Here is a 19,536-nt window from a genome sequence, read left to right as displayed (position 1 = left end):
GTCATGTATGCAGTCGTGCTGTAACTTGGTGCAGTGTTTAGAAAATGATTTGAGTACACGTTGAGTCACTAAATACCACATCAGTTAAAGTTAGTTTCACCCAAATTATGGAAAACATGTTTTCACAGTTATCCCCCATGGTGTCTAGTTTTAATAATAGGTTAATTTACCCAAGTTTTCAGATATCCGTCTCGTAAAAATCTTCCTCCACCCCGCTGTTACTCTGGATAATTTGCAGAATGCATTGGGACTATTTGTTGGACTATTTCTCTCCAATAAAAGTGAAGTCTGTGATTTAGCCAGACAGTATTTTTTATTTATTTATTTTTCTTTACATAGTCTTTGAGTTGTTTTAGCACCACAAACAAAATTCTACTCGCCTTCACGGCATTGGGGATGGAGGCAAAACTCTCAGAGGCAGATATTTTAATCCAAAACCTCAGTAACTAAAATACACCAATGCAGCATGGCTGAGTACTGCATGAGGTGAGTGTGAAAATATGAAATATAAAACAAAATATAAAATTTCATAAGATGAGAAAATTCAGTTAAGCTTAATTCAATTCACATGTAAAAAGATGAAAATCTTTATCACATAATGTTTATTTTTTTAATCTTCTTGAACAAGTCTTGAACATTACTGTGAACATTATTACGACATATTGTGGGTCCTATATATTTTGTACCTGTGCATTTATAGCACTGTATTATCATGTCTTTAACTTACAGAGATATATTGGGCTTTTACTAAATATCCAGCCAGTCAGTGAACTCCCAGCGTGATAGAGTTACCTCACTGACCTTTGCAACATAAAGCCTGTAAAGCACATTTTATTTATACATTGAGTTATTCAGTGTTGCTGTTTGTAAAATATTTCTTCAGTTGGTAATATGTCCCAGAGTTTAGCCCACCACTGAGTCAGGGCAGTAGGTCACCTTGCCTGCTGCTAACCCACCTTTCAGAATTTCATTTTTCTGGGTTTTAGTGGAGTGCTTTAAGGTAGGCTACCACAGGGGTCAAAGTGCTTTAGAAGCTTTCCCATTTTGACAAGAATACTATTCTATGGAAGTACAGAGGACTTGCTGCAGGGAGAATAAGGTGAACCGTCACATGTGAAGATGTTGAGCACAAAATAGTGACTATAGACAGATGCAATACAAAACTCAGTACTTCAGTCTAACTGCTCTCTCTTCCTTAGTCAGTACAGTGAAAAGCTGTTTTGCTTCCCTCAGGATTACTTTGCTTTCCAATGGAACATTAAAGATCGCCAATGTAACCAGACGGGATGCAGCCATCTACACTTGCATCGCTAAGAATCAGTTTGGGACAGCAAGCACATCTGGGAGGCTGCTCATCACTGGTGAGTCCTACTCCTCTGCAACAACAACTCACCCTCAACTGACCCTTCGCTACACCCTCCTTTAGCAATAATATGTTTGTTAATCTTTCCATTCAAGCGCTGAAGGTAGCCAAAAATCACACAAGTGCGGCTTCTAACTGGCAACTGTCGACTTTGACAGCTGAAATGACAGCTCTTGTTAAGTTAAGTCATCCTTGATTGATCCCCGTAGGGAAATGCATTATAATGCAGTGGGCAGCCACTGAGCAGCACCTGAGGACCAACTCCAGTACCAAGCCAGTGCCTTGGTCAAGGGCACTGACAGGAGAATTAACCTAACATACATGCTCAGATCCAGTGCTAACCACTGAGACATCGTTAGCAGATTTTATTAGCTGTGGCTAGCCTGCGTGCATTACATTTGTGAGTTGGTTTAACACTTCTTTTCTGGCCCACTTCTCAATGTTTCCGGCTGACTCAGAATCTGCTTATGTGTTTTTTCGCTGAGAGTTTGATGAGATCAATACCTCTCTCATGTCTGTGCACAAAGTATGAAGCAATTGCCAGCAGCGTGGCTAACTTAAGTGAGCACAAAGACTGGAAACAGGGAAACAGCTAGTCTGGTATTGATCTTCTCATCTGACTCTTGGCAGGAAAAGAAATAAGCAGATTTCCAAAACTTACCTGAACTTTTCTACATACATGATTTCAAACTAATTCAATCCTCAAACAATCCACGAAAGACTGAGGCTGAAGCTTATCGGCTTATATAGCCTAAAAGTCGACATCCTCAGCAGTTAACATGCAGAGGATATGAAAACTAAAAAGAGCAGCATTGTTTTTGTAATGCTGGGTAGCCAGCCAGCCCTACGATTAAATATCAATATCATAAGAAAAAAATGTAATAAATTGTTATAACTTATATATTTCACTTAAACATGAAAAAGAACTTGAGAATGAAACCAATGAGTTTTGCAAAGTCATCTAAACCAAACTGCCCCAAATCTGATACAGAGCCACAAAGTCTGGCTACACCAGCTTTCACCCTTTCAATGTGTTTGTCCTGGAAAGACATCATCAGAGTACCCTGGGATCGCACATAATGTAGTTTATGTAGCCAGCTAATGATATGTTCACTCTTGGAAGTATCGCCAGCTCACAACTGGTGGTACACTAGTTAGCTTGTCATTGTAATATTTCCAAGAATCCCAAACACACAGTTTAATCCATTTTTAACACTTTGCTTTAGTGTTTTGAAAAGGCAATAAAACACAAAAATGCCACACTCTGAGCTCTTTTGGTGCCAAGCATTGCTCTTTCTACGGCCCCATCACCACAGTTTTAGGATATGAAGAAATCCAAAGCTTTAACCAGCAGTGCAGGGCAGACATACAGTACAGAGACAAACATCATTCACGCTCACATTCACGCCTACAGGCTATTCAGTCACCAATTAACTTAACTTGCATGCCTTTGGACTGTGGGAGGAAGCCGGAGAGCCTGGAGGAAATCCACACAGACACGGGAAAACCCAGAACCATCTTTCTGTGAGGCGACAGTGATAACCACTGCAACGCAATGGCGCCCAATTTGCTTTCAGTCATTCAAAAATAAAGGTCAACTGTTTCTTGTCAATCTACGGCTTGAGAATAGCCTCATTTCTATTGCTTTATATTCAAGTCATATTGCATGTGTAACATTAACAGCCAAGGTTATTGTCAAATTAATATGGCTGTTATACATTATGCAAAATAGCAGTTAAGTAAGCAACAAAACATTATCCTTGATTGAGTTAAAGGTCATTATTTATGATTGCAGTGACATAACACGTACATGTAGTCCTCCAGTTTAATCTAATGTGTGTGGAGCCACCTGACTTATTTTTGTCATTAGCATCTATTCTTTTCATACACTGACAGCTGAACCATTTAATGTCATAGAATTTAATTACCGTGACCTTTCCTCAACATACTCTGAGGCCTCCAATCCACCACAGTCAGCAGTGCGGATGTGCTTCCATCTCTGTAATCCTGTTTCAAACACTTTCTTCCAAATTGATCTCGGAACATGAAGTGCAAACTTGTGATGTCATTAAATGTTGCTAATGGACAGGCTTGGAATTTAAGTGCTTATTAAAATCAGGAGAAGCACACATGCCTGGCTTATTTAATGATGGTGACTTGATTTAGCCGTGAATAGAAGTGAGGTGGCAGTTGCAGGGGTCACAGTGGTGTTAAAGGTTCCCGTGGCAGAGATATTAACATGCTACACTGTCATCTGTTGTCTGGCCAGAGCCCACCAGAATCACCATGAGGCCGACTAACATGGAAATTATTGTTGGCGAGAGCATCGTGTTACCCTGCCAGATTGCCTGCGATCCAGCTCTGGATGTGTCTTTCTCGTGGGCATTCAACGGCCAGCTCATCGACTTCCAGCGAGACAGCGATCATTTCGAAAGAGTGGGCGGGGTGAGTCATCTCAAGCATTAAACTCAGCTACTTTCTGCCTATTCTGGGATTAATTGGGACATACTGTGTGATGTGCAAGGGTATGCTCCACTGCCCTGCTGAGGGCTTTTTAGACACCAATAACACCCAAGCAGAGAAATTAATGCCAAGACTGGTCCATTTGAAAGTTTCCCTGTGGTCAGTGGTGGATGGAATATCAAAACGATAGAGATATCTATTAAGAATCAGTCCTATTCATTCATTCACATGCTGTTAAAGCCTCAGTGAATGGCAGTATCAGGTCAGTAATCTTGATCCTTACCTTTTGAATGGGCTGTGTGAGCTGCTGTGTGTTACACTTCCAAAGATATATTGGTGAAATGCCATTTCAGTCATACAGAGGGTCTTCATTTAGAAAGTCTTAATATTTTTTATCCCTTCAACTTCTAATTCCCTTACCTCAAGGGAGAACATTTTCTTATCATCTCCCTCTGCCATAATTGAATTTGCATACCTATTTATGAATCTTGAGCCCCAAAATAATTAAGTAATGAGCTGGTTGGCATTCACCAAGGGCAGGCCTGGCATTAGTAAATGTTCATTTTAAATCCTTGTGCTCTGAAATGATAATAAGTGATGACTCTTTGTTGAATATTTGTTCCTTTTGATGAAGGGCAAAGTCAGTAGTTCAGAGCTTATCAGTATGAAATTACACTCTTTTTGCTTAATATAGCACCATTTATCATCCAAGGTCAGCAGTCTGATCACTGCCATTGACGTGTTAAAGGTCGACATCATATCTGAAGTGTAGTGTTGTGGACATGCCAAATTCATATCTTCGTGAATGCGAATGGCAATTACTAATGACATTGAACTGTGCATAGGCATATAATGAGATATAGTTTTCACAGAATCTGTTTCCCCTGTCCAGAGAGATTACCAGCCCCCCGCTCAACAGCTTCTGATGAATTAATTAACATAATTAAAGCAAATCTGCCTCATCACTTCCTCCCTGCCAAGACGGGACGTCTTGCTCTCGATCGCAAGCTCTCAGGTCGGCCAGGTGGTGGCTGACATTGCGGGGAGAATCAGACGTGGCAGAGCCATGCGTAAAAACTGTCAGGAGAAAGGAGGGGAGATGAAAGGAAGGGGGAAAGCGGAAAAGAGAACAGGAGAGGCAGTCTCTTTAGTTTGTGGCCACCTAAAAGCTCCATTCAGCTCAGCGCTGCTTTGTCAGGTGCTTTAGAGAGGTGGAGATCCACGGCCATTCTGGCCCAGTTGCTGCGGAGTGGAGCTATGATCACTAGCTGCTGGAGGTGATGAAATCTGCGATGACTGCAGCGAGTCTCACCTGACTCGCCCCTCAGGTGACTTGTTTCTAAAGCAATACACCACTCTTCACAGGCTGACATGCTTTGACAGGCCACTTCAAGGCAGCTTTCAGAAGGTGGATTCCCTTATGCGCTCAAAGTGAGATCAGTAATTCTGTGAGGGTAAAATTTGTTAATACAACATTGTAAATTACTCTTGGCATACATGGATGAGGCTGGCGACATTCTATATTTTTGTTATTGTCAGCAAATCCCACCAGAAGGCCAAAACCAGTGATGAATTGATCATACTAAAGGACACTTTGCACTGCACGATGACAGCAATCTAAGAGGCTCAGTGAATGTCACACGATGCATGACTGGTCTAATAATATTTTGTTCGTGACCTCTTTCAGATGATGCGATACCAATTTTTAGACATGTCAGATTGTTCAATAAGTGTTTGGTCAATTGTAACATTATTTTCAAGGTGACAACATATTTATCAATGTGATATCTATGTGTAAATGCGCCCGTGGCTACTTGCAATGTTGTGTGGGCCAGTGTGTTCTGTGTCATTTAGTGGGTGTGATGAAGAGTTGTTCTAAAAATGACATTATGAGAATTGGATCGTAAATTTTGTGTGAACACTCTTCCAGAAGATTTTGCCACGTTTGTCACACAGATGTCAGGTTTATTCTGGGACAGCCCAAATTACACAGTGTTGTCTCTTTATCCAAAGTCTGATTTCTTTTTTTTTTAGCTCTCTGGCCTAAAGCTCCATTGTTGTCCCAAAACTATTTATATATAAAGTACAAGAAAAGCATCAGTGGGCCACACTCTTGCAGTGGATGATCTGTTCCTTCACTACAATGAACATGGCCATCATATAGTTTACATTGAGTCAGTACCACGTGTACCACATATGCAGTCTTGCTGCTGTGGGGTACAAAAGTAGACACAAGAAACAAATATGTGTTAATCCACGGCTGAAAATAGTCCCCAACAAAAGCAATATTTATTCCTGTTTCAATAATCTTCAATAGTCTTCTTAAAAACAACAGTGTCCAACTGTTATAGGACATTATTTCACCTTTTTTAAAAATGAAAACTTATACAGTGTTTATGTGTTTTTAAAAATGTATCTTAATCTTCAGTAGAAGTAGCACAGACAGAGTGATGCAGTGGAAAAGGGCATTGTTGTTTGTGGTGTTTTTCACCGGATTTGTTGTCGGTGAGAAAAATATAGAAAGGAACAGCCTCATCCTTTAAAAGATGCTCCTTAGCACAGCGACTAATAATTCAGCTGTCCTATGTCCTATGGATTAGGAGGTTGACAAAGTTTATTGATTTGATTTGTTCCTTCGTGATCACCACATGCATCCTGCTTATGTAAAATAATATTTGCTATTTACACTGGGAGTTATGCTCATGTCTTGCTTGAGCTTATGTAATTACTGAATAATTAGGATTTTCTTGCCAATTTGCTAGACCTGTTTGTTTTGTGTGTCCTCTGTATAGCTGGTAGCTGTTTGTATGGGGTGGGGGGGGCGGGTTGGTTGGGTAGTGCCTGAAGGGCAGCCAATAGCATTATTTGTACACAGTACATCTGCCATGTCTGTTGTTGGTGTTTGAAGAGATGCAGAAATCGGTGGCCTGGAGACGATGTGATTGTGCAAAGCATTCTAAATGTTTCAGACGTGCCCAGAGCCAGAGTGATGAAATAAAACCGCAGCTCTTACTTAGCTTTATTTTTTCAACGATCATATTCCATTCTAGACTATATCAGGGGATCTGATGATTCGTAACATCCAGCTGAACCACGGAGGGAAATATGTCTGCGTTATTGACACTGATGTGGAGAGCCTGTCCGCCTCTGCCATCTTGGTTGTCAAAGGTAAGAGAACCAATTGATTTCAAGAGCTTGCTGAATACCCTAGTATGTTTACTGTAAAATGATGTGGCATTGAAGCATCTGTACAAGTATCCAAGGAGAAAGAAGTTTGACAGAGAAAAATGTGAGAAGTCCCTGAGGCTTCGTGTAAATACACAGTGAAGCAAAGCAAAAAAGGATGCAGTCAGAGTCATGTCAGCGTCTGTTTACATTCTATACGTGGTGGTTAAATTTGCAACAATAGCACACACACTCAAACTGGCATGTGTGACTTCAGGCTGAGGTTGCTTCGTTGATATGTGCTCAGTGTATCTGGCTCACTGTGTGGGCTTATCTCTGGTGATTTACATTGGTATTCATGCCCTTAACAAACTGTAATAGCTGTCCCAGGTGCTTTGAGAAGGCAATGTTTATCACAGAAAATGACTATAATTGGCTCATTTACACATCGGCAAAATATCATGGAAAGCATCTGAATAATTGAGCAGGAGTGCAAACAACCAGAACATGGTAAAGCCAGAGCGTGTAACAGTCACAAACACCTCCTTTTATTCTTCTCTCTTGTGTCTGATCAGATGTAGTTCCTCTTTCCTTTTTTCATAAATGATCCAATCCACTGTCTCTTTCCACTGCTGGTGTTCCCGTGTTCAGTAATCACTTCCTGCATATCACGCATGCACTGAATCAGAAGTCCCTGCATGCACATATCAAGGACGTAGCCTTTAATTAAAGGGAGCGCAATGGCCTTGATATCTAACATGGTGCAGAAATTTTTATGAGGTTGATGAGGGGAGGCTTCATGGGAAGGGTGATCACCTCTGGTTCACCCATTGTCTGATTGATTTAGGTCCACCAGGTCCTCCAGACAAGGTAGCAGTTGAGGAGATCACAGACAGCACTGCCCAGCTCTCCTGGACTCCCGGAAGGGACAATGGCAGCCCCATCACCGGCTACATCATTCAGGCCCGAACGCCCTTTACTGTGGGCTGGCAGGCTGTTGACACAGGTACCGTGAAACACCTCTCCTGTCCTCATGAAGTATTTATCCAGGTTCTTATGTGGGTTTTTATTTATTAATCATTCAATTTGAGTCCATTTGAAAGGCAGCCTGATTTCCTAAAGAACGCATTTCCACTTCGCAGTGCCGGAGGTGGTCAACGGTAACATGCTGACAGCCACAGTGGTGGGTCTGAACGCCTGGGTGGAGTACGAGTTCAGGGTGGTGGCCCGCAATGCCGTAGGCCTGGGAGAGCCCAGCCCAGCCTCAACCAAGACCAGGACCGAGGATGCCAGTATGTGAACCTAAACACTTCACTGAACACACACATACATACACTTTACAAAATAGTGAAGAATTTGCCTTCATCATAAAATTGTTACACTCTTTCCCGGGACTTGTCACTATATATTTTAACCAGAGTATTGAGGTTAATTACTTCTAAAAAGGATGTTTATTTCAATTTTTCGAATATTCTTCATTTGTAATAATTAGTTGGCACATGATAGTAGAGCAACAATTCCATTACACTACCTTTGAGGTGGAAAAAAACACACTGGCAAGTGTTTGACAGGCTGCTGAAAATAAAAATGTCCTGACAGCTCTGATGGCACTCAGGACTCCGACTGCATTTTAATTGACTTTTCAAGCTGTGATAGATGCAAAATTGTTGAGAAAAGTCAAAGAAGCAAAATTCAACATACATGAGAGATTTTATGATTTTGGAGATGTGCTGTGCTTTCCTTGCTTCCTTGCGTTTTGCTCTCCTGGTAATATTTATAGACCAATCTCAGTGCTGAGACTTTAAACCTGACTTTGAAACATTGTCCTATTTGTGGAGGTCGCTCAAATAACTTGTATAGCTTTATTTTTATCAAGGAGTGGCTTTTACACTTCCTCTTATTTGGTTAAATAATGTTTAAGAGTTACATATATCACTATAATACAATGTAGCTGTGAGAATAACGAGGTTTGGTAAGGCGGGTCATAGTCTTCAGTTAATGAATACACAGCCAGAAACACACATGTTAAGAATCCAGGTGCAGCTATTTTTCCAGGTGAGAATACCCACAAGGTATTGGGATCTCAGTTCCCAATTTCAACCCAAATAGACAACCATACGTGGGCATCAGACATAAATGCTGCAAAAACCATTTGCAGACACTTTAAATGTGATGCTCCGCTTACTAAAGGAGACTATAAGGACATGCACAAATGCTCCTCCGTATCCACAGTCAGCTTTGCCCTCACACTGCCGTGCACAAACGGCTGAGTGGGAATAGGAGTGGAGTGGGCTGAGTCGAATGTCTTTGCGTTTATGGACAGTGACATTTGGCCAATATCAGTAATTCACTATTTTGCGAAAACTTTGTGTTTGCACAGAGTGAGGGATTTGTGGGGTGTAAACTAGAAGACAGTTTCTGCAGCAGGTTCCCTTGTCATATGGCTGCAAGTATAGTTGAGGCTTGTCGTTGAGCTTTGTAAACTGTGTTCTAATTGTTCCCCTCTGGGCTTTACCTCTCAGTTCCTGATACAGCTCCCACTGATGTCGGAGGTGGAGGCGGCACAAAGTCTGAATTAGTGATAACATGGGAGGTAAGTCATCTGTCACATTTTACTGTTCTCCTCATGGCCGAGTAATGGTTTTGCTTAATTGTGCAGAATTGAACGGAGCAATTTTATGACCCACATTAGAGCAAGACACCTCTCCTCCGGCACAGCCTCAGAGTGCCATTTCTCCCTCCGAAAGCAGGGACAGAGAGCACTTCCTCTGAAGAGTTTTGCACTTTAGCCACAATTACAGAGCCGTGCAAGGGGGAAAAGATAAGGCAAAAGGTGATTGCACAGTGTTCTGGGCGGTAAGGACAAAGAAAGAGGCTGTGTCTCTAATCACAGAAGCCTTTGCTGAGGTAGAGCGCGGAGACGGGCCTGTCTGTTTCTTCGTCTGTATGCGTTTTAATATCACTATAGTTTTGTGTTTTGCTCCCAGCCTGTTCCCGAGGAAATGCAGAATGGAGAGGGCTTCGGCTACATCATCGCCTTCAGGCCTGTGGGCACGGTGACATGGACGCGAGCGGTTATCTCCACACCTGGCGTGGCGCGTTACGTCTTCCGCAATGACACCATCCCACCCTTCTCGCCTTTTGATGTGAAAGTGGGGGCGTACAACAACCGAGGGGAGGGGCCCTTCAGCTCCATTGCCACCGTGTTCTCAGCAGAGGAAGGTACGATACACACTTGACAGCCCGGCAGAGAATGATGCTTAAATAAGCTATAATCCCTCTCCTTACAAATATGACCTTGGAATAGTAATGATGAAATGATTTTTTTCCCAGTGCTGTTATTTTCCTCCCCTCTCAAGCTGGGAATGTCAACTTGATATTAGTTATCATGCTGGTAGATTACAAGAAATCCTAGTAGACACTTACCACACCATGCTGTCAGGGAGGTATTCTGTTAATTGAATTTGCTGGGCAGATAGTCTTCCCTTATGTCAGTCACAGATCCCATTAAGAGAGAGCTGGGGAAATAGCTTTTCAGTGAAACTACAGGTCTATCCTGTGCCTTTCCTCTTATTGCTATTAGTGTGTGTGATGGTGTTGGATGAGTCCCTGGGATTCTCACCAGTGCTCTATTTCTGCAGTCCCCAGCGTGGCTCCTAAGAGGGTTAGGACTAGAAGTGTGTCTGCAGTGCAAATTGAAGTGATCTGGGAAGCTCTCCCTGCCATCCCAGAAAGAGTGCTTGGATATGAGGTACGATATGACTCTCTGCAAAATCATCCTTCTCTTTTTTTTCCTCAAAAAACATGATAATTGAGCTTTTCCCTGTGGCTTGTTTATCAGCTCATAACCGTCCTTTCATTGCTCTTAAAATGAGTTTTTCCTCTCTTTTTTAACTTACAATATTCTACTATATCTTCTCATGTATCTCTGGGAAAATTTTGTTTTAAGTGTAATAATATCATGAAATGACCTCAACACTTTGGCACACCAACAGCAAACCAGCTAGAGGAAAATAAAATCCCTCAGCCTTTCAAGAATGCAAAGAGGGCTTTGCTGTTTTTTTCTCCCTCTGTGCTCTTTCAATATCTGTCACCTCTGGCCCTCAGCACAAAGCTCTCAGTTTCCATAGCAGTGGCCACATTGTCCTTTTAGAACAGAGCTTATTCCTCCAAACGCGGCCCTGAAGTGGCTGTAAGCTGCTGAATCTCAATAGGCTACCAACAGTATGGATCCGGAGCTGTGGACGGCACATATATGGCGCTCAGCCTTTAATTAGATGTTAGGATTGCAAATGCAGTCCAGTTTCAGTCGAATGTAATCATCATTATTACTGCTCAAAAGATGACATTACAGCAAACTGAATTCTGGTGCTTATCATACACAGCTTTAAGTGATAACAAATTTGAAATGAAATAATTTATAGCGGTAATGTCCCCGAGGGCAGACTTCACATTTCAGATTAATTATTTATTGACTTAACTCTGAAGTCACTTAATACCAGACACATGAATATTGAAGATGACCCAAAGCAAGCAGCAAATTAGTCCATTTGCTTTATCAAATATCTCTTCACCTACACCTGTAATTGGAGGCTGAAAGCAAACTGTGCAACTTATTTAACAGAGTGCAGAATCCTGCTGTGTCTGTGTAGAAAGTGTTGATTTTTTTAGTAGATGTAAAGCATTTTAAAATATTTGTAAGATTTATCCATGACCTCTTCCCTTTTAATATCCAGTGTCTTCATACTAAAGTAAGAGTTGAGGTTGTTTTCATGATCAAAACAGGCAGTAATCATGAATTTTTCTTCCTAGGTCAGTTATCATATGACCCATTAATGCCCTCTTTATATGGCCGGGATGGTTGAGAAGAGGATGTGCATCAGTAATTGAGACTCAACTAGTGAAAAATGTATTATTCATCATCGCTTCCCTGCCTTCCGTTCTGTAATACAAACAGCATTTCCGATTTCATGATGGAATACGAAATTCAATAATGCAGTGAAATGCACCACTAGAATCTGGCTGTTTGTGGTCATGACTGTGACTTTTTGGTTTGTTTTTTGCCCAACAGGTCGTGTACTGGGAAGATGACACCAAGCCTGACACTGTTGGCAAAGTGCGCATATCTGGAAACTACACGCTGGTTAACATCACGGGGCTGAAAGCTAACACAGTGTACTACCTCTCTGTGGCTGCTTTCAATACAGCTGGCCCCGGGCCACAGTCAGCTCCCATCAACACCACCACAAAGAAACCACGTGAGTGCATCCCAGAGGGGCATTGAAGCCATTTCTAAATGCTTCTCGTTCATGAACCGCGTCTCTCTCAGATGATGTCGTACTGTCCTCAACATGACAAGCGTAGCATTTCTTCAGCTTCAGTGTGATGAGAGCTTTCCATTTACCTTGGGGGGACAAAAGCAAACGGAACAGAAGATAAATCAGTGGGCTGAGGGGAACACAGTGACAGGGACAATTTAGGTTTTTCAAATCGAGAAGTGATGTTAAACTAGATAACTGCTGCACAAGCTAGATTCTTTGACATTTAGGGATTTCACCCCTCAGACATTCTGCAATTTAAGTGAAAAAGTAAGCATAGCATGCTCATGTTTCATGGCACCGTCATTAGGGTCCAGATTTTTTATTTTTTTGCCATATCTCTTTTTCCTGTGGCCAGAGATGTGCTGCCAGTGACCAGACAGCACTTGACACCACAATTTTACTTGGGAAAATAGTGAGAATTCTATGGCAGCCCTGAAAGCTCAATGCACTGCAGTGAAAAAAAGAGGATGAAGAGGGCGTCAACCAATTTGAAAATGCATAGCATTCAGAAAAAATTTGCACAGTGAGAAAACATAACCAATCACCTAAAAGCATAGTTTTTGTATTAAAAGCGTATCTTGGTACTAGAAGCATTATGTTTTGTCTGTAGATCCATCTGCATGAACATACTGTTTAATGCATCCGTCCCATTCTCATGAATGCTATATTTCAGGAGTGCCTGGAGGGATTTTCATTACATGTGACACAAATGCCCACTTGGACTCAAGACTGAACTGATTAGAATTTGGTGGGCCAGTGTCGAAGGTCACGATGACCTCACAAAACACATTTTTCGCCATAACTCAAGAATTCATGCGCTAATTCTGTCAAAAGTTTACATAAATGTCTCATCGGATAAAATGTTGAAGTAATGAGGTTAAAGGTCAGCTTCACTCTGACGTCATGATGTTCTACAGAAACACTTTTTCTGGCCATTATTCAATACAATAGCTCAGGAACAGACGGGGACATTGTGACCGTATTTCACATTTGGTCAGAGACTGAACTGGTGACACTAGTCTTTGGTGTCCACCTTTAAACTGTGGTGACTGTGTAGATCTTCTGTGCTGCAGGGTTGAAGATGTGTGTGAGGCATCCACATTTTACAATTTGTAGCTTCTTTGCAGCAGCATCCATATTTGAAGCATTGAAGTCCATCATCAGCTCATTGGTTCTGCTGATATTGAGCTTCAGATGATTGTCGTTGCACCATGTGATGAAGCTCTTTATCGGTCCTCTGTCCTCCTCTGGAAAAATAGTCTCTCAGTGAAGACAGCATGCTTCTCATTGTAAATTATTCACTGGAATCATACATGTCAATATAGCGATAACTTCCATTTTACCAAAAAATACCCTAAATACCTTTTATTAAATTACTTCAAAGTCTTCACTACATCTATGATTCAGGACAGACATTGATATAAATGCAACTTGACTGGTCGGTGGAGGCATACAACAGGAGGCACACAAGGCGGTAATTGCAGTCTCATTGTGCCACGCTTGCTTCTAAATGCTTGTTGTCAAAGAGGTGAAAATGTTATCTCTATTTTCTTTTGTTTCTTCCAGTGTGTTGAGCTCTCAGAGCCATCTCAGAATTCACTCTGTCTTAATTAGAGAGGGTGCTGTGCTGGAGCCTAAATGTATTATTCTGACAGATAAGATGAGGGTTTTGTTATCAAAATTGTTCCAAGTGGAGCTGCTATACAAAGCAGTAGCTCCACTCTAAATTGTTTTCTATACATGCATTGCTTTAGAAAACCAAACAGAGGAAACAGCATATTATGCAGCATATCCCGTTGTGTACATTTACCTCCGTTTTTTCATCTAGCTCCAGATCGTGCTCCGCTCAACATACAATGGACCATGATTGGCTCCACACTCACGCTGCACTGGGATCCTGTAGTAGCTATGGAGACAGAGTCAAAGGTCACAGGATATTTGGTACGTCCCGATTCACTGCAAAACTCTGATTTATCTCCAGAATCAAGGATGACGGTTTTTGCATTAGCTCATTTTTCTGCGTCGCCCTCTCCTGCCTCAGGTGCTGCTGAAGAGACATCGCTATAATGACATTAACACTTTGCTGACCAACAAAACAACGGTGGAGCTCAGCCTGTCCGCCAGTGACAACTATCTCATTCAGATCAAGGCCATGAGTGAGGGGGGCGAAGGTGTGGGCAGTGAAGCCATCCACATCCATAAATTAAGTGAGTTTACTGTTGTCTTTCCTTCTTTATATCATTTCCTTTTTTTCCGCAAACTTACGTCAGAATTCAATAATTCAGTGACAACACTTAATTTGCCTTCATTGCATCCCTTTCCAACCATGTGTAATAGACTTATTTCAAGTGCGAGAAATGCGACCTTTTTAGAAATGCGTGCACGGTGTCATCCATCTCTGCCATTGGGTTATTATTCCTTGTTGACTGGCTGCACAGCGCTGCAGCATATAAAGCAGGTCTGTGCTCCCATCCCACTGCTGTGCAAAATTGTGAGTCAGTCAGTTTGCTGTTCTCGTCTTTGATGTAATAGGAACTTTATCTTCTCAGGATACTTACATGGTCTCTCCTGTTGAAAGCCAGTAAAAATGTAGATATGTAAAAAATCAGTTGGCTTTTGATTTACGATGACTTGTCAGAAATTTAGAGGATAGCACAGCTGAGTGCAGGTTTCCTTCTTTTGATTGGAGGGGTATTTCGAGTTCTTCACGAGCTGCTCTGCTGGTTTTTTTTGTTGCAGGCATGGGAGCGCGGGGATCAGGAGCGATCCGCCTCAGCCCATTGTACCTCTCTGCAGTCCTCATCAGTGCACTGCTCTGCTCCGTCTGGTGATGTCTAATCAGAGCCCATGGAGCGCCCTCCCTCCCCCGCCATCCCTTCAGACAGCCTGTCCTATGTAAACCCTCTACTGGACTGGCACAAGGCCTGGGCTTCACAGTGGCAGGGCTGGGAAAGACTGGAAAGGACTGGACTCCACCAAACTCTTAAAGGGACCATGCCACTTTCTTTTAAAGGACCATCAGATAGCGACGTGATGATTTGCATGCATGATATCTTTCGGTATTTCTTCCAGCGTCGTTAAGTGCCACCATGCTCTAGGTTTCATTTTAGAAGTTACGATGTCTACATGACTTATCTTCTTAGTATCTTTGGAGATACTACTGCCTTAAAACCCATTTACACGTACAGTCCATACCAAAGTAGGTGACAGAGGCTGCTTGCTTTATGGTTTCTTTAATTCAATATAAAATCTTTTGCAAAAAAGTGTATTCACAAAAATTTATCTTCTTAAGATCAACTTCTAAGCAGGTGATTGGCCATGGGTTGCATCCATATTTTATTGTCTCAAAAATAAATCTTAAACTAAATCAGTTCCACTGATAGAATATTTACTTATATCCACAATTATAGCATTTTTTTTTTTTCTTTTTTTGCAGCTTTTGCCAAACGTAACATCCATTGCGGGCTTAAAAATTTTCCCAGGTTTTGTCAGATTTATGAAAGATACACAGCGAATTGATCAACTGTGCCTCAAACCCACTTATCTCTGTGTACTGAAATAATATTCGGTCTGTCCAAGAGCCACTGGCTGCTGAGCTTAAGGCCTGTCTACAATGCTCTGATAGATCCTGGCATTTGCCCTCTATCTCATGCTCCTCTAAATAATAAATGCCTATCACTCTCTGCATTCTCAGTCTAGCAAAAAAGCCAGGATTGCAGAGAACAGAGACGTGTGGTGTTACTAAGTCAAGCAGATCCCATGTGTGCTGTTCCTCCTCTACATTTAGATGACCTGTGTTCTAGATACGTATATCATATCACTGAACATGTACCATCTACACCCCTGATGACCAGCTGGCCCAGTGCACAATGGACTACAGGATAACAGTGCCTTCACTAGAGCTCACTCAGATTTTTTTCTCTTCCTTTCCTTTTCAAATAGCTTAGGAGATGTTGCAGAAGAGGCATTGTTTGCTTTTCTTTCTGAAGAAATTAGTGAGGAAGGACAGGAAACTCAGAATGTAGAGGAAGCCCATTATTGGAAAGGGTATGTTGATTAAATTTTCATTGAGACAAGTACACCGGGACAAAAAGGGTTGGAAGCTTTAGGAAAGCCGCAATGGATTGAGATTATGTCAGAAATTTTGGTTTTAGTATTTATGGTCTGTGGTATAATAAATGTATGACTCCATCCGTGGCATAATTTATGGGCTATTAAGGCATCAGAATAATTGATGCTAATACCACGGTGAAAGAGCCCTGACTGGAAATGGAGCGAAAGGCATGGCTGTCATTTTCCCCCCTTCCCATTACCGTCTATTGGATACATACCAGACTGAACAGTAACAAAAGAACATTACTACTCTGCTGAGGGAGCTACTTTTCACGCCCTTTTATCACACGGATGAGTCTGTCAAAAGCCACCCAAGTAAGAGCTGAGGTGTGAATACTGGGGTCCTGACAATGTTCATGTGGATGTGGAAGGATACAGTCAACTGAACTGCTACACATTACTGTGCCTTTGCTGAACATGGGGCTGTGTAGGTCATTAGCTCAGAGGCTGTCGTTGTCTGTATTTTGCACTCTCTGCCCCCCCCCCCCCCCACAAAGTCGAATGAAAGCACAAGGAATTGATGCAAGGTGACTGGATGTCCTCACTTAGCCGTCTGAACAGGTGTGCAGACCCCAGAGGCCTCGTAAAAAGTCCAAACGGCCGACATAATCAGGCTGTCCTATCTGCTCCTTGACTGGTTTCATAAAGCTCTGCGCTCGTTGATTAGACTGCTGCAGACCAGTCAATGGGATATTGATTTTCCGGCCCCATTATTACGGCTGTCACAATTCAGCTGCTTGATTGAGTGATGGCTGCTTTCTTATTGCACTCATTCTGTTGTGTTACAGTCAATGATGTTTCAGATGTCCTCCACAACTTTACTCCCTATCAGACAACGTCAAAGGCATTCCTTTTTCAGTTGTGTTTTGGTTTGCTTTTATTAAACATGTCACTGTATTTGCACAGTTTTTTTTTTCCACATATTTTACAAGTATTTTGTAGTGTAGTGGTAGATTGTGACTTTGAATTGGAGTAGTGAGCTGACATTGATTGGCTGGTTGATTCTTTTGAGTTACATGTTGAACACAACTACTGTTGGACCGTTGCGTCAGCGGTAGCAGTACCGTATCTTTCTTTCCAACAGCGTAAAAGCCCAGTCACACCAGCATTTACAAAAGTAACATTTCTTGGCAAAATCAGTTCACTTCAACGGATTTGCTGTGATCAGCGGATTGACTTGTGGGGCTAATCTGTAAATTTTCTGCATGGAGCTCAGCTTTTTGTGCCGTTGAGCAATAGCAAACCATCTTGACATTGCTTAGTTTAGAGGGAACCATAGAATCCAAAATGGAGGAATTCAACGTAGCTTATTTGCTGTGTTGCACAATCCACTTTCATGTAATCCTCCTCTATTTGAGTATAACCTGCTTCCCAAAGCAGATATGGTTTTTAGACCAGTTTTGATGGTACAAATATCTTTTGAATAAACTGTGTGAACTTAATGTCCCATTATTTAGCAAACTAATGAGCTTGCTAACTGATAGTGAGCTGGCTAGCTAGCTAGCGTGGAGAGTTTTAATAAATGATATGTACAATCCTGAGAGCAAAAAAGACAGACTAGAACTAGTATGTTCCCACTGTCTAGCGTGTTTAACCGTGAGCTTGACAGCTTCAGTAGTTCACAAACTAGCCCTGTGAGTATTCACTCTGTCACCAAGCCTCTAGCATAAAGACGTGCGGATGAATATCGCTGTGTCACTTTCTGGTGTGACCTGGCTTCAAAGCAGCTTGTGTTTGCGAATACGTGATTCAAGTGTTAATATTCCTTTAATATCAAAATAAGGTAACCTCATCGCCAGATGGCAGACTCGTGGGTTATTAATTTGCAGTGCTTAAATGTGTGGCAGTTTCAGTTTTCTCATTATTAGGCGACATAGTTGTAATTCAGCCTAATGTTTCTTATCTCTGCTCATGTTGACATATAAACACAAAACTATTGTTTCTGGCCTTGTGCTTTAGTAAACCCTACAAAGTACAATCTAAAGGAAATTGAAGGAAGTGATCGGAGCCACCAGCTGGAATGGTTGAAATGTATTGATCTCAGAACAACATATCTGTTTATATCCATAAGGTCAGTTTGCTTAAATTGGTTTCTGTGGTTGTTGTTGCTAGAAAGGAGTGTACCTGGTGCAGTGTAAATAGCTTCCATATATTTTTTAAACATGGCCATCAAAGACAACCTTATTGCTTTTATATAGTGTGTTCTCCGACCTTAATACTGGTGTATTAATCAATGATCTCTATGAGATACTGACATGTAGAATGGCATTTTCATATTGAAAAGTAACTGTTTTGTCTTGTATACTAAAATTGTGCATGTTAATCATTGTTTGTGAATTTGTGTTGGATTTTTTCTAAAACTATAACTTAATAAAAATGTTTATTCCAGCCATCGGGCTGTTCGCCTGCTTCTGCCTAACTCATACACACACACACACACACACACACACACACACACACACACACACACACACCCAATACTCTCTTTCATTAAAAAACACATCTAAATCCCTATGGCCCAAGTCCAGTTAATGTCAATTGATTTTTGGTTACCTGAGTAATTGCAAATTTGTTGGAGAATTTTCTTCCTTAAATTTCAATATCAACTACTGCAGGTCTGCATTATTAGCCAGTGTTAAGCTTTTCCCTTTTACTTGCCCCCTAGTCTGGTTTTAAGAGTCTGATTAATTTTGTTTTTATTTTTCTCCCATTGTGTATATTTCTAAATTAAGTTGTGTTTAATCTCAATTAACACAAACTGACTGACACATGGAAAACTTTGGGCCCGGAAGTGTTATTACAGCTTGGATAGGTGGTTAGTTTCTGGATCTCTGGGCAAAATTTGCTGTGTGCATGTGCTTAATGAGAATTTGTGGGAAACTACATACATCCTCTGCATACTGCAGAGGAGTGGAGGAGATTGGCTGGTGAACAAAGTCCCAATAGTAATATTTCCTGTGGGGTCTCCTAACAGGTTCATCTGGCTGTGGTGATATTTTTAAATAATTATTGCAATTAAGCATTTGAGACAAAAATCTGGAGTAACATGTAATAGAAGGGTTTTTAAATGTCACCTTATTTGGACAACACAGATGTGCAAACAATTAACAG

General features: G+C 41.4%; 1 protein-coding gene and 1 long non-coding RNA gene across 2 annotated transcripts in view; one reads left to right on the top strand and one right to left on the bottom strand.

The window, feature by feature from the left end:
* cntn3b (contactin 3b) overlaps positions 1 to 18,817 on the top strand; it is a 52,982-nt gene extending 34,165 nt beyond the window's left edge. The window contains exons 12-23 of the mRNA XM_076752890.1: positions 1,234 to 1,361; positions 3,633 to 3,808; positions 6,877 to 6,994; positions 7,839 to 7,997; positions 8,134 to 8,283; positions 9,514 to 9,584; positions 9,979 to 10,213; positions 10,633 to 10,742; positions 12,063 to 12,249; positions 14,141 to 14,253; positions 14,354 to 14,519; positions 15,052 to 18,817. Coding sequence (XP_076609005.1) covers positions 1,234 to 1,361; positions 3,633 to 3,808; positions 6,877 to 6,994; positions 7,839 to 7,997; positions 8,134 to 8,283; positions 9,514 to 9,584; positions 9,979 to 10,213; positions 10,633 to 10,742; positions 12,063 to 12,249; positions 14,141 to 14,253; positions 14,354 to 14,519; positions 15,052 to 15,143 — 1,705 coding nt within the window. The 3' untranslated portion in view covers positions 15,144 to 18,817. The remainder of the gene's footprint in view (positions 1 to 1,233; positions 1,362 to 3,632; positions 3,809 to 6,876; positions 6,995 to 7,838; positions 7,998 to 8,133; positions 8,284 to 9,513; positions 9,585 to 9,978; positions 10,214 to 10,632; positions 10,743 to 12,062; positions 12,250 to 14,140; positions 14,254 to 14,353; positions 14,520 to 15,051) is intronic.
* Positions 11,441 to 15,226, bottom strand: LOC143334224 (uncharacterized). Its single transcript, XR_013078323.1, has 3 exons — positions 14,871 to 15,226; positions 14,123 to 14,218; positions 11,441 to 12,395 (listed from the first exon to the last, which is right to left on the bottom strand). It is a non-coding gene; the product is annotated as an uncharacterized LOC143334224 (long non-coding RNA).
* Positions 18,818 to 19,536: the final 719 nt, after the last annotated feature.

Source organism: Chaetodon auriga, chromosome 2 (genome assembly GCF_051107435.1).
Source record: "Chaetodon auriga isolate fChaAug3 chromosome 2, fChaAug3.hap1, whole genome shotgun sequence".
NCBI classification, from domain to species: domain Eukaryota; kingdom Metazoa; phylum Chordata; class Actinopteri; order Chaetodontiformes; family Chaetodontidae; genus Chaetodon; species Chaetodon auriga.
This window is presented reverse-complemented; position numbering and strand designations above follow the sequence as displayed.